Source organism: Eleutherodactylus coqui, chromosome 1 (assembly GCF_035609145.1).
Source record: "Eleutherodactylus coqui strain aEleCoq1 chromosome 1, aEleCoq1.hap1, whole genome shotgun sequence".
In the NCBI taxonomy this organism is placed as follows: Eukaryota; Metazoa; Chordata; class Amphibia; order Anura; family Eleutherodactylidae; genus Eleutherodactylus; species Eleutherodactylus coqui.
Genome location: NC_089837.1, coordinates 120,218,520 through 120,231,223, shown reverse-complemented (window position 1 = coordinate 120,231,223; position 12,704 = coordinate 120,218,520). Strand labels below are relative to the sequence as shown.

At 41.6% G+C, this 12,704-nt stretch overlaps 1 protein-coding gene across 1 annotated transcript in view; it reads right to left on the bottom strand.

The window, feature by feature from the left end:
* Window positions 1-283: 283 nt before the first annotated feature.
* NYAP2 (neuronal tyrosine-phosphorylated phosphoinositide-3-kinase adaptor 2) overlaps window positions 284-12,704 on the bottom strand; it is a 152,830-nt gene continuing 140,409 nt past the window's right edge. Inside the window, exons 6-7 of the mRNA XM_066589641.1 lie at window positions 10,667-10,770; window positions 284-513 (exon numbers count right to left, since the gene is read on the bottom strand). Of these exons, the coding sequence (XP_066445738.1) occupies window positions 286-513; window positions 10,667-10,770 (332 nt within the window). The 3' untranslated portion in view covers window positions 284-285. The remainder of the gene's footprint in view (window positions 514-10,666; window positions 10,771-12,704) is intronic.

The window sequence follows — 12,704 nt, the reverse complement described above, 5'->3', positions numbered from 1 at the left end:
CATCTTCGTTTTCTAACAATGTATTTGCCTTTTCATCATAAACTGATTCGTTATTTACATTAAATTTTATTGTATACATCCTTTTAAAAAAAATCTGGATAAATATCTGCGTCATCAAGTAGGTAGATCAATCTTCTTTGATTTGCAAAAGATGAACATTGGCATGAAGTACTGGACTTCGATGTCCCCTATACTTGGAATGCAACTGCTCTTCGGCTTGAACATTGCTACCTGTGCAATTCAAACCTTATTAGCATGGAAAGCAATCTTTCGCCTACATCTGTGTCATATAGCCGTGTCCCAGAAGACTGTTTGCTGTTTGGAATAGGGCGGAGGGCTGTATTTCTTTGAGCCGTTGCTCTTCTTCCAGCTGGGCAGGATAGGCATACTTTCTTGCTTACAAAGTCCCTTCTCCGTTTTTTGTCTTGCTTTAATCTCTCTGCACAGAGTACGTTTTTTCTCAATCATTTCCATCATTGTGTGGTCACCATAAAGCCACTGCATAGGTGTCATCTGTCAAACAGAGTCACATGAAATATTGTTTAAAACTGAAAACTAGGAAGGGAAAGTAAAGACTGGGACACTCAACATTTTCTCTATTTGCCTTAAAGTCTCAGCAGTGATAACCAATGTTCCCCCTAAGCCTTGGTTGTTACAGTGTTCCTATACAGCCATGTCCTCCCCCTTCCTTCCTACTAGTGTAGTTACATTGATAGTGTATAGTGCATCCACATACTTGTTACACTGTCTAGATAAAGTAGGGCAAGACACTGATATTTTTTTTACCACCTGAAAAGACAAAAATAATGCTTCTTTTGGGTGTAGGAGGAAGGGTGGGGTAAATGGTAATTTCCTTGGTCTGTGATAGTTAAGGAGTACTAAGGAGGTCTAAGGTAACAAAGAGCTTAAAGGGTTTTTCTAGACAAATAGTATTGGTAGCTTATCCTCAGGATAGGTCAATCAATATTTGACTGGAAAACCCCTTTAATATAACATTCCTGGTTGTCTATAGTAATGAAAGAGTTAATGTAAGATCATTGCTGATATAGGGTAGTTTTTCCCATGCCTGGTGTCCAGTAGGCTACTCACCTCTTTAAGTTCTCCCAACCACCTGTCACGGGAAACTGAATGCTATTGGTTGCATTAAGCTTCCTGTCTTTGTTTTGAATTAATGTGTATGATCAGTAAAGGGTGTTAGATATGTACCTAAGCAGGTAGTTAGAAAAAAAGAGAGAAAAGAACCAACATTGTTGCCTGGGATTGTTTATACATGCACACTGCAGAAGAGATTAGTAAAATGTGTGAAGTAGAAGGTGCTCCTTAAGCATCCAAAACGGGTAGCTTCAAGCATCACTGTATTGAAAGTTCTTGCCCTACACTTTACTTTTCTCATTCACTTGGCACTGTCTTGCCCTGTAGAGTACAGCATAGGATCCAGGTCACACTAATACACTTCTGGTACTATTGCATCTTGTCACTACCACAATAATGGGTGGAGACCTACACTGAGAGCCAAGGGCTAGGAAACGCCCCCAAAGGTCCTCATTGGCTGCCTGCAGGAAGGTCCTAGCAGGTCCTAGCAGCGTGGGAATTTAGTTATGGCTGGGATGGAGGGTTAGGGTTAGGGTTAGTTTCAGTGTTAGGCTTACATTATTAGCTGTACAGCCCCAGTAACATCAAAGTATTCACAGCAAATAATGTAAGCCTTACACAGAAACTAACCCTAACCGTAACCCTCCATCCAAGCAATAAATCATTGCCCACGCTCGAAGCGGAGGTAGGAGACTGCCGCTGGGACGAGAGTGACAGCGGGGTGGCCGGTAAGGGGAGCGGAGGTGGGAGACTGCCGCCGGGGAGACTGACAGTTGGGCCAGTAAGGGGAGCAGAGGTGGGAAACTGCCGCAGGGGAGACTGACAGGGGGGTGGCGGGTAAGGTTAGCGGAGGTGGGAGACTGCCGCCGGGGAGACTGACAAGGGGGTGGCCGGTAAGGGTAGCGGAGGTGGGAGACTGCCACCAGGAAACACGAGAGTGACAGCGGTGCAGGTAAGGGGAGCAGTTTTCAAGAACCTACAGGAAATAATAACCAATTCCTTGCAAGAGATCACCCAAATATGGGACATGCAGCAATCCTGCAATCTCACAGCATCGCTGCAAGCGAAAAATCACTCATGTGAATAAACACATTGAAATCAATGTGTTACTATCATGTGTGAATTCCGTTCATTTCTTTATCGGATGGAACCAGTGCATGAAACTCGCCGATGTGAGCACACCCTGAGTGCATAGATATGATGCGTTTTTAAGCAAAAATGCATCATGATCGCATCTAGAATCGTAGGTTTATAGGTGCGATACCGGTCAAAGTTTCTCAAGCAATATCACACTCTCCCATGTGAATGCACCCTAAGAGGTTTTTCTAGTTGTTGGTGTGACTGTGGCCCCCTGGAAGATACCACCAAAATGCCAGGTAAGTTTATTTTGACTCCCCATCTTTTCTGTTTTGGACCCAAAGTGCTACGGCACTGCCTAGTTTATAATTGCTTATGTGCTTGGGCTCATGATGCTCTCTGCCTGGTCAACAAGGGGTGTCAAGGACTCTGCCACACTGTTTTATTGGAAATGGTGATTAAAACCAATTCTGCTTACAATGGATACAGAAACCAGGTCAGAGGGGATGTTCTGTAACTTATGCAGCATACAACAGGAGGTTTAACGACTATAGGAAGTATCCCATTGTACATCATTGAAGTGGAAAATATGGAAACATACTGCCATAAAGTCTTCTTGTAAGTTTTATCTAAAATGGGAGATAACGGGGCTTCTAAGGTTAGAAAATCTTGTCTGACAGCACCACACCTGTCCACAGGTTGTCTTTGGTACTGCAGCCCAGCCTGATTCACTTCAATGGAACTAAGCTGGAATACAAGACACTATGCATTGAAGTTGAGATGCTGCATTTGGAAGAAAGCAGCCAGATCTTGTTTTAAATTCTTGACATGTTTTCTAAAATAAGCTAATGGCAACCGATCATGGTCTTTTCAGTTCATGTTCACTGTATTTTCATTTATCACCACTAGATGGTACTCTAAGTCTTAGTAAAAAAAAAAAAATCTATGGCTTGACTAGAAAAAAATGTGCATCAAATGAGCAGCACAAGCTCCAAACAGTGCTAATAAAATAATCACAGTGTTATGAGTGTTTTATTTTCTCTCTGATGTTATTATTATACAGGACAGAATGTCATGCCTTGCTGTGACTAATCACTAGGGCCCAGTCACATCAGTGCTATGGGGTACTGTTTTCCTGCTCCGTTACAGAAGGAGGAAATGGCACCTATTGCCCAAATGGATCAGCTTTATGATGGATGCAGTCAGCACTAAACAGACGCCAATGATTATAATGGGGTCTGTTCAGTTTCCGTCCTTCCGGTATATTAAATGATAGGGTTGCATGCGGCATTATTTATGCAGAATTCACATATGGAGGTTCCGAACCTCCAACGCTGATGTGAACGAGCCCTAAGTCATGAGGCTATGTCTGTTACGTAATCCTAACTAAGAGCTTCCAGAGATAAGAGATGTGCAATGAGAGACATTCCTTCAGAAATTACTGTAATTTTTACATTATTACTAGAGATGAGCGAGCGTACTCGGATAAGCACTACTCGCTCGAGTAATTTGCTTTATCCGAGTATCGCTGTGCTCGTCCCTGAAGATTCGGTTGCCGCTGCGGCTGACAGGTGAGTCGCAGCGGGGAGCAGGGGAGAGCGGGCGGGAGAGAGGGAGAGAAAGATCTTACCTCCGTTCCTCCCCGCTCTCCCCTGCAGCTCCCCGCTCCGTGCCGGCACCCGAATCTTCAGGGACGAGCACAGCGATACTCGGATAAAGCAAATTACTCGAGCGAGTAGTGCTTTTCCGAGTACGCTCGCTCATCTCTATTTATTACATAGCATACTTTATTATCATTGTTTTTATTTTCTAGCTACTGGATATATGCAGGCTAGGCAGACTGCTGCTGAGTCCATGCATGTCATTTTAGGATTTGCATATGTTTTTCATTATTTCATTATTTTTTTATTGGTTTCGTCAGTTTTTTTAAAAAGTGCTTGGGCATTAAAGGGGGTTTGCCGACACTAAACTATTGATGACCTATCCTAATTCACCACTCAGTATCCCCACCGATCAGCTGACTGAAGAGACAGTGGCGCTTGGGTGAGCACCGCTTACCCTTTAGTCCATATAAGGCACAGCGCCATCCATTGTAGCAGCTGTCCCTGGTACTGCAGTTCAGTCCCATTCAATTAAAGCTGTTGTCAGGCGAGGTGACCAATGAATGTGACAAGAAATCTGCGGTGAAGTACTGAAACAAGCAACGAATACTGTAAGGCTGCCTGTCCACGGGCGTTGCGGTATCCCGCAGCGGATCTCCGCCGTCAGAGAGCAGGAGCTGGCAAACGGATCTCCGCGGTGGGCCTATCTTACAGATAGGCTCACCGTGGAGAATCGCGGCAGTCCGCAGCATGCTGCGATTTGCCACCCACGAGTGGAGAATCGCTACGATTTTCCGCTCGTGGACAGGGGGGCTGCGCTTTCCATAGCAATGCTATGCAATGCAAAAACGCCCGTGGACAGGCAGCCTTAAGGGGGAAGAAATGAGAAGAGCCACCTAGTTCAAGAAGTTAAATGTAGCCAAATGTTCCCTGGGACAATGCAGTAAACTTCTTGAATATTATATATTTGCTCTCTCATCTGTTGGTGTCTGTGGAATCAGGAGTCTAGTCCTTTGAGACACATACTACAGTATGTTTAGTGCTAAGAAAAGAAAAATTGTCTCAGTTTGCGAGTGGCACGGGTGACATTTATAACATCCGTAGAATCTACAGTATGCTCGAAAGTTGTAAGATAATAGGGAGGGGGGGGGTGATTTACAGACAGTGAAAAGTTTTGATGGAGGGGAAATTAAAGCACAGACTCTTTCTATCATCAGGTGATGATAAACTGGAGAGCTGTTGGAGGAGATAAGGGGAAGCCTGACATGGGAAAGAGAGGAGGTGATGAAGGGAAAGTAACCCAGGGGAGTACTGAATATTATCTATCCCATAGCCACAAAAAATCATACAGAATGTACTGTTCCCATATTCTAACTTCTCGGGTTTGCTCATACATAGCTCTTAAATGTGCCAGGCAGAAACTTTATTAACTTCCAATTTAGTGCAAGCTAAACTATATTCATCTGGCAATGGCCTACTGTATATGTGTAGTACCGAGCAGACTGATTGATGACTTTTCCCTATATCTCCTCCATATTGTATTTTGTAAGCCACTGTAACATTTGGGGTAACATTTCCTATTTACGAAAGCTGTTTGTTACTGAAGTTGTTTTTCTATGTAGTCAGTCCGCTGACAGTGCATTTAGGATAGGGTTCATCTAGTATAATGGGTCTTCATGTTTTCTTGGCTGATTTATGATTTCCCAAGGTATCTGGCCAATTCTTGGGGATGGGACAACACAGTCAGGCAAAGATTAAGATGAGTCAGCAATGCATGAACAATAGAATATCTATGCACACATAGGCATGAAGATATATTTTGTAAATAGTATATAAGATGGGTTTGAGAGTACATCGGACAGGAAGCTTGCCTACGGACCTGGCGAGGTACCAGGGACCTATATAGACGCAACTCTTGCCTTAACAGAAAACAAGGGCTCCCCCCATCTGATGCTCTGGCTGGTGAAGAGAAGATTACGGCTGATTGGTGATGTATTCTATTATGTTTTACTAAGTCTGTATTCATTGTACGACTCCTACAATAAAAGACTGTGATTATATGATATAACAGCGTCTGAGACATCCTTTCTATTGGGATCCTGACTTGGTAAAACGATATGCCACCTCCATCCTGAAGAGTCTCTTACAGACAGTGCGTGGGTGTGAGGTTGTCACATCAAATAGCATACAACCCGTAGAAGGACTTTTAGGTGGAGGGAGGACATGGTTACTTCATAGGTTACTGTGTGCATATACTCCAGCTATTATCCTCACTGTGCTATTCTTGCTCATCCACTTGTAATACTATTTGCAGTCACCCGTGTCGTGCCTTTCTTTTTCTCTCATACATTCACATAGGTGGCCGCAATCTCCCATTAAGCTGTGCTCAAATCTGCTATTTTTGCAAGTGTTTTGAAAAATAAAAAATTTTTTAGCATTTTTTTAAAGTAAGACAGTAAAACCTGCAGGTGAACACTACCTGGGATCAAAAGAGGTATCCTCTTATAATATAATGGGTCACTGCTGCCCTATGTAGTGAAATGGAGAGTATATGTCTTCACATATTAGTCTAGATGTAGCAGTACAGATTAACAACTTACCACTACTGGAACATGGACTTACCCTACATAGCTTTTATGTCTGAACATGTGCAGAGATCCACAATAGATTATGATGCTTCACATATAGTGATGGTGAGAAACATTGTGCATTTGCTTGGTTATATTTGCATTTTGACAATAAGCCTTACTATAAAGAAGACTTTCATCAGAAAAAGGTCCATGAGGTCTTTTACTGTATGTTGTATACCAGAGGCATAACTTGAAGCTCTTAGGCCCAATGCAAAACCTGTAACAGGGCCCCCAATTATAATGCCCTATTCATAGTACTGGGCTCCCTATATGGAGAAGAAAGGCCTTATGGGCCCCTATGGCTCCTGGGCCCGGGTGCAACCGCATCCCCTGCACCCCCTATAGTTACACCCCTGTGGTATACTGATATGGTTTTGATTTTATTTAAAGGAGCCATACAACTTACTCTGGGTTATTCTAGGACCCCTTCCACTGTTGGTCCCGTTTAGTTACTGTTTCCCTTAAAGGGCCACTCTGGCAAAAACACATTGAACCATTACTGCCTCCCTCACCTGTGATTGCCTGTAACACTTTGAGCATCTCCTATGTATATTGCAGTCACTTCCATGCAGTGTAGCCTCCTGTCTGACACAGATCTGACACTATTTTGATGTTTAGATTTCTCCCTGCTTTCTCTTCTTCTATGTTGTGCTAGCAATCCCCTGATGCATCAGCACAGCATCACAGGACCAAGTAGAGCCAGTACCATCTCTGCCTGCTGGGAGGACACTGCCATTACCTTCTATACTCACATAAATAAGCTAAAAACCTGAAATATAAGGTCAGGGAGGATAAACTGTTAGCTAGTTCATTACAACTGTGTGACAGAAGCTTCTAGTCATCATCAGTAACTGTGATAGGAGTTTGTCTTCTCCTGTGAAGAGATTATGTAGTACAGTCAATGTAATTTCATCATACAGAACAACTAAAATAGTGACTCCTGGTGGTCACAATAAGATCATACGATCCATCTGTGGAGAAGTCCAGGAACATTCAGATATAAATAACTAACTAACTAAAGAAATAACTAACTAAGTTAACACTAACCGACTTATGTATACTGCATAAGGGGGTCTAGTTTTATAAAATCACCAGAGTGGCCCTTTAATTGGTTTAAATACATTTGTGAGCATTTTTGTTGTACATTTATCTACGTGTAAGAAAAAGTGAAGTTAAATTGAGCAGAAAGAAGGTGCTTGTGACTTTTTTACTAAACAAAACTGGAATGTATCACCAGGCAGCAATATAGAAGTGTATTTTTTATATTGCTATAGTTGCCTACTCTGTGTCCCTGAAAATAAGACCTACCCTGAAAATAAGCCCTGTCCAGATTTTCAGAGAGGCTTGCAATATAAGCCCTACCATGAAAATATGCCCTAGCTTTGTGGAAGCGGATTTATGAATTGGCCAAACAATGCCGCAGCTCAGCCAATTCATTAATCCCGCCTCCACAATGCAATGGCTGTTATTGGTTCTTCAACCACTGCTTCGCCAATTAATGCAGCGCTCGAGGAACCAATCACAGCCATCGCATTGGTTCATCGAGTGCTGCATTGATTGGCTGAGCAGTGCTCGATTAACCAATCAGAGCCATCCCTTCCCGGAGGTGGGAACTGTAGGCGGCCGAGGACTGCAAGAAGCAGAGAGCAGCGGCAGGGACCTGGACTGAGCCTGCTAGGTAAGTATAATAAGACATCCCTCGAAAATAAGACCTAGTGTCTCTTTGGGGGCAAAAATTAATATAAGACAGGGTCTTATTTTCGGGGAAATACGCTAGTAGCACCTTTGAGCATCATTTTAGCTACATAATGATATATTAGACATAGACATTGAATTACAGAGGACTTGTCACCATTCCTGACATGTCTCTTTTAGTAAATACTTACATTTTCCACAAAATAGCAAGTTTAGAGCATCTTTTCCAAAAAATCTTTTGGAAGATGTTTTTGAATACGGTAAGTTAACAAATCGTTTCCTTTATTAAAAGAGAGTAATTCTGCAACTTTGAATGGACAGTATCAGGCTATGTAAGTACCCACACCTTTAATAAGGGGAATAGTAACACCATCCAAAATTGTAATGTCATGCAGAATAAAGGTATTTACTAAAGCAGACATGCCTGGAAAGATCCTCTTTAAAATACTGATCCTGAGTTATAACTCGTCCTCAGAACTTTCAGAACTCCTCATATGACTATGCATTCTCTGCATTGGTGTGGGGCATATGCTAATGATTTCCATTATACAGCAGTGTTCAATAATCTTATATGTGAAAAATGATCTTTCCCACAATGCAGTGCAGCAAAGAGCATTACATTATGGGATCTTAGCCAAGTGGTTAGAAGTGTGTTGGCAACACAGTGTAATTAATGATCCGTACAAAATACAACATGAACAGATAAACACTCAAGTCTCTGATTCATTTTATTTATATGCAAACTATGAAATGATGATCAAATGTGAATCTACCCTTTAAAATAACTCATATTTTCTGTACTCAGTTTAGTTTTAGCAAGTAGGGAATTTCAACCATCTTCATACAGTATCTGAAGTTGACAAGTGACTTAAACAGTCAATAAGTTCAAGAACATCTTGTTAAAGTTCCTTACTACTTTTATAGTATGAACGTACATTTTGATTTTGGTGATATTGAACTGTCTTGTTTGTTATGTTCCCACTTACAAAGTTATAGAAAGTTGAAACCAAACATCATCACTTTATAGGGTCATGTACAAGTAGAGGCATTCTGCGTGTGCCAGTCTGAGGGAATGGTAAGGTGTGCCCGATATTCCCTAATTCCTGTTTTAATAAGCTACATGTAGTACAAGTGACATAAGTATCCAGTAAGTTTACCTATCCTATATAGCTGAGAGTCTATAAACTTAGTGAACCCTAACGATACTTCACACATAGCGAAATTGCTGCAATTCCACTAGAAACCTGCAATTGGCAAATTCGCACAGTCCATACCAGGTACAACACTTTACAATGTATAGCGGCTGTGCCTGGTATTGCAACTCAATCCCATTCAGTTGAATGAGATTGAGCTTCTCTCAATCCATGTGACCGATAAATGTGATATCATTTGCCTAATTAGAGGCCATGTTGCACTCACTTGAGCATCAGCCCTTTTCAATCAACTGATCATAGCGGACCCACACGATCAATAGTTTTAAGAAATGGTATATACATATATATTGAAAATTCTTTGATTGTGGGTAGAAAAGTTCCTTAACAACCTGAATTAAGACTTGCATACAGTTATGTCAATTGCATTAGCGTATGGAATACTAGAACGTGCTGGACAGATGTATCTAAACCATATAGACAGTGGAAGACAAAACAACAGATCTAATGAGAACATTTTACCAGCTACTAACTTTTATGGTTAGTTTGGTAAAGTAACACAATAGTGACACACAGAATCATGCATTGAAAAGAACAAGATATTGGCACAACACAAGTGGGATAAAGTCTTTTGATGCAGCTTTTATTTATCTTTTCAAGATAATATAGATATGGCTTTTCATGCACAAACACTTACATTTTTGGCAATAGAATGGGCTCAGTATAGCCCCCTGTCTGCCAGAGAGATCTGCAATTCCAGGCGATTTACAGAGCTCTCTGGCACATAAAGAGGACAATGTCTATTATACAATATACAACAATAGTTTTCATTGTATTACTTCTAATATTTTAAATGTTACAGGGCTGAAATTGTGTAGCTGCCACTTAGTTTAGAACGATGGCTGTGCAAGTATAGTGTGTAGACAGTGACACTTCAGATTGGATTATAAACATGCACCAAGACCAAATAACCGTAAATGCAAAAATTGTCACATATCTTACAATACAGAAGGGAGAATGTTCAAATGCATGTACAAATCATTAACAATGGATTTGTTGCGGCAGACAAGACAGTCATCTATACACATAAAGAAGGCTATGAAGATTATCAAACTACGTCAGTAAAAATGTGCACAAAGTGTAAAAAAATAAAAAATAATTAAAGTACAAATAGTAAAATGTTACAATAAAATTACAGAATGAGTTAAACCTGGATCAACGTAGAAGTATAGGAAAGAGAAACACAAAGCTCCTCCGTGAACAGAGCGACGGATGACTTTGTTGACTAATGGCAGACAGAGAGTGGACCATACGAAGACAGACACACAGAGCTGACGGCAACAGATGACAGACACAGAAGTGGAAAGTATTTGGCATGTTGAATCACATGACGTCATTCACTATTGGGTAACGGTGGTACCTGGCTGTGTTGTTGCTCATTGGCTTGCCTGAGGGGAGTAACTGAAGGAGGAGGCACACCTGACGTGGAAGCAGATCGACCTAATTTGCAGCTTATTTTCATTTCTGCAAAATAAACAATCAGTTGTGCAATTAGAATTACAACAATTAATTTTTTTGCTAGATTTTCTGCACTTTTGAACAGTTCGCACCAACCACTGACTTGGAAACCTCATGGTACTCTCAAGCCCCTTGCATGTGGGAGCTGCTCTAAATACTATTGTACCCTTGTGACACTAGACATGTCATAGTACTACTGAAGCTTGACACCACAGGCACATTGACAGTTAATAGTGAGGTGAGAATCCTAAGGCTGGGTCATCAATATGAAATAAGTGGTCCTGCCACCTCCGACGATCAACCGAAGGGGTTGTGGAGCTCAGGTGATCGCTGCAGCCTCAACTTTGAGAAACTTAGTGTGCTCACTGATATGTAATTAATGACATCAATATTTAAAACCTGAAAAATAGACTTTATCCTTATTAATACCTAGAATGAAACAACACCACTTGTCATGTTTGAAAGTGGTTCCCAAGCCATGAAACATGGCTTTAATGAATCTCTGAGAGATCTATGGGTTAAAGAAATAGAATATTATGGCGTAAGCTGACAATTATAAATTATGTTACATGTGCCCGCCATCCGGCTTTATTCACTTGAACCTGCTGATTGTGCAATAAGACTAAAGGCCCATTTAGACACAATGATTATCTCTCAAAGCCATCTTTTAAGCGATAATCGTTGTGTGTAACTGCACTGACATTGTGCAGTTTTCGTTAAGCCGTCGCTCATCATTGTCTTTCAGCATGCTAAAAAAAGATGACGATGAGTCTTATCAGGGATTCACAGCGGGATACAGCTGATACTATTGTTTCAGCTGTATCCCGCTCCCTGATGACAGTTGGGTATGAAGAACAGAGCGGTCCAGCTGTGTTCTCCATACCCCGCTTGGAACGCTCGGCTGCATAATAGCTGGTGCTCCGTGCAGCAAACAGCTGGATGCAGAAGACAAGCGGGGCCAACCCACTTGTCTTCTAAATCCGCCGCTCGGAGCACTCGGCTGTATGACACCAGGGCACTCCGAGCGGGAAACAGCTGGATGCAGAGAACAAGCAAGGCCACCCCGCTTGTCTTCTGCATCCTCCGCTTGGAGCGCAAGGTGATCGCTCAACGTTTGAGCGATCACCTTGTGCTGAAAAAGCGCACAACGATTATCGCTCAAAAATCGCTCAACAGATCGTTGTGTCTAAATGGGCCTTAACATATCAGAAAAGTAGTCTAAAGTTATCTCATGTTCCCTTTGAGATCAACAGAGCTACTTGCTAAAGACTTGGAAATCCAAAAATTTCAAAATTGAAAAAGAAAGAGACAATGCTTTGAGGAGCACTGTGCGCCTTTTCTTTTAGTGGTTCTGAGGATCTAAGTGCAAAGAGTCAAACTGATTGTGCAGAAGAAGAAACATGACTCATTTTAGAGAGTAACTATCATAGAAAATGTGTTTTGATCTGCTGTCACTATAACTATTCAGTTATGTAGACCCGTTGCTATGGAAATGTGTCCTAAGCTACATAACTGAATAGGGCAACAAACTACTGGGGCAACTCTTCTCCTGTGTCTGCACCCATCATACACACTCTTGGCTCCTCAAGTACACAGTGCACTGTATTTTCTGGAGACACAGTGCACTGGATACTTGGGGAGCCGGGAAGTCAGAGATAGGAAGTTGAATGCAGTTTATGTGTAAGAAGGGAGCAGAATCAGAGCATATCTGTCAGGTAGGAGCATAAGAAGACAAGGGGGAGGAGCCATCCCCATAGTATGTATTTTGCCTTATTCAGCTGTGCAGCAGAAGATAGATTTCCCTAGCTGAATAGTTATAGAGTCAGCGGATCAAGACACATTTTCTATTAAAAGCTACTTGAATTTGGTAATTCGACAAAAAGTCTTTAAACAACCCCTTAAATTATAATTTGCAGTATATACTTATTAAAATTACTATT